Consider the following 546-nt stretch of genomic DNA (forward strand, 5'->3'; position numbering starts at 1 on the left):
ATGGGGTCACAATTGAAAAACGGAGTCAACAGTACAGCATTGAGTTGAGAGTCATTGTGGACTCATATGCTTTCAACAGGTAAGAATTTTTTGGTTTGCGTTATTTGTTTGTATAATTTGTATGCTTGTTTAAAGGGGCAGTGCAGGAGTCATAGTATTACCGAAGCAACTTCTTCTTCATCAGCGTTCCAGAAATTCTGGTGACGTGTGAGCTTGTTTGCCCATTTGGGTTCCCCACCCTATACTCTGAGAGCATAGTCAGCTTCACTCCGCTTTCGTTGGGTAGGCATGCTGGGTATTTTCGTGTTTCCATAACCCACCGAACTCCGACATGGATTACAGGATCTTTTCCGTGCGCACTTGGTCTTGTGCTTGATTGTACACACGAATGGGGGTTAAGTCACGAGCAGGTCTGCACATAAGTTGACCTGGGAGATCGGAAAAATCTCCACTCTTAACCCACCAGGCAGCAGCGACCGGGATTCAGTTCGAACTCACGACCTCCCGATTAGGAGGCCGACGTCTTACCACTGCGCCACTTCGCCC

The 546-nt window shown here is 47.6% G+C and overlaps 1 protein-coding gene across 1 annotated transcript in view; it reads left to right on the forward strand.

Moving 5' to 3' along the window:
- Positions 1-546, forward strand: part of LOC138946361 (metalloprotease mig-17-like) — a gene marked incomplete at its 5' end in the record, with an annotated part of 15,996 nt that continues 15,450 nt past the window's right edge. The window contains 1 exon segment of the mRNA XM_070317935.1: positions 1-79. Coding sequence (XP_070174036.1) covers positions 1-79 — 79 coding nt within the window.

The sequence above is a fragment of the Littorina saxatilis genome, linkage group LG13 (assembly GCF_037325665.1).
Source record: "Littorina saxatilis isolate snail1 linkage group LG13, US_GU_Lsax_2.0, whole genome shotgun sequence".
In the NCBI taxonomy this organism is placed as follows: Eukaryota; Metazoa; Mollusca; class Gastropoda; order Littorinimorpha; family Littorinidae; genus Littorina; species Littorina saxatilis.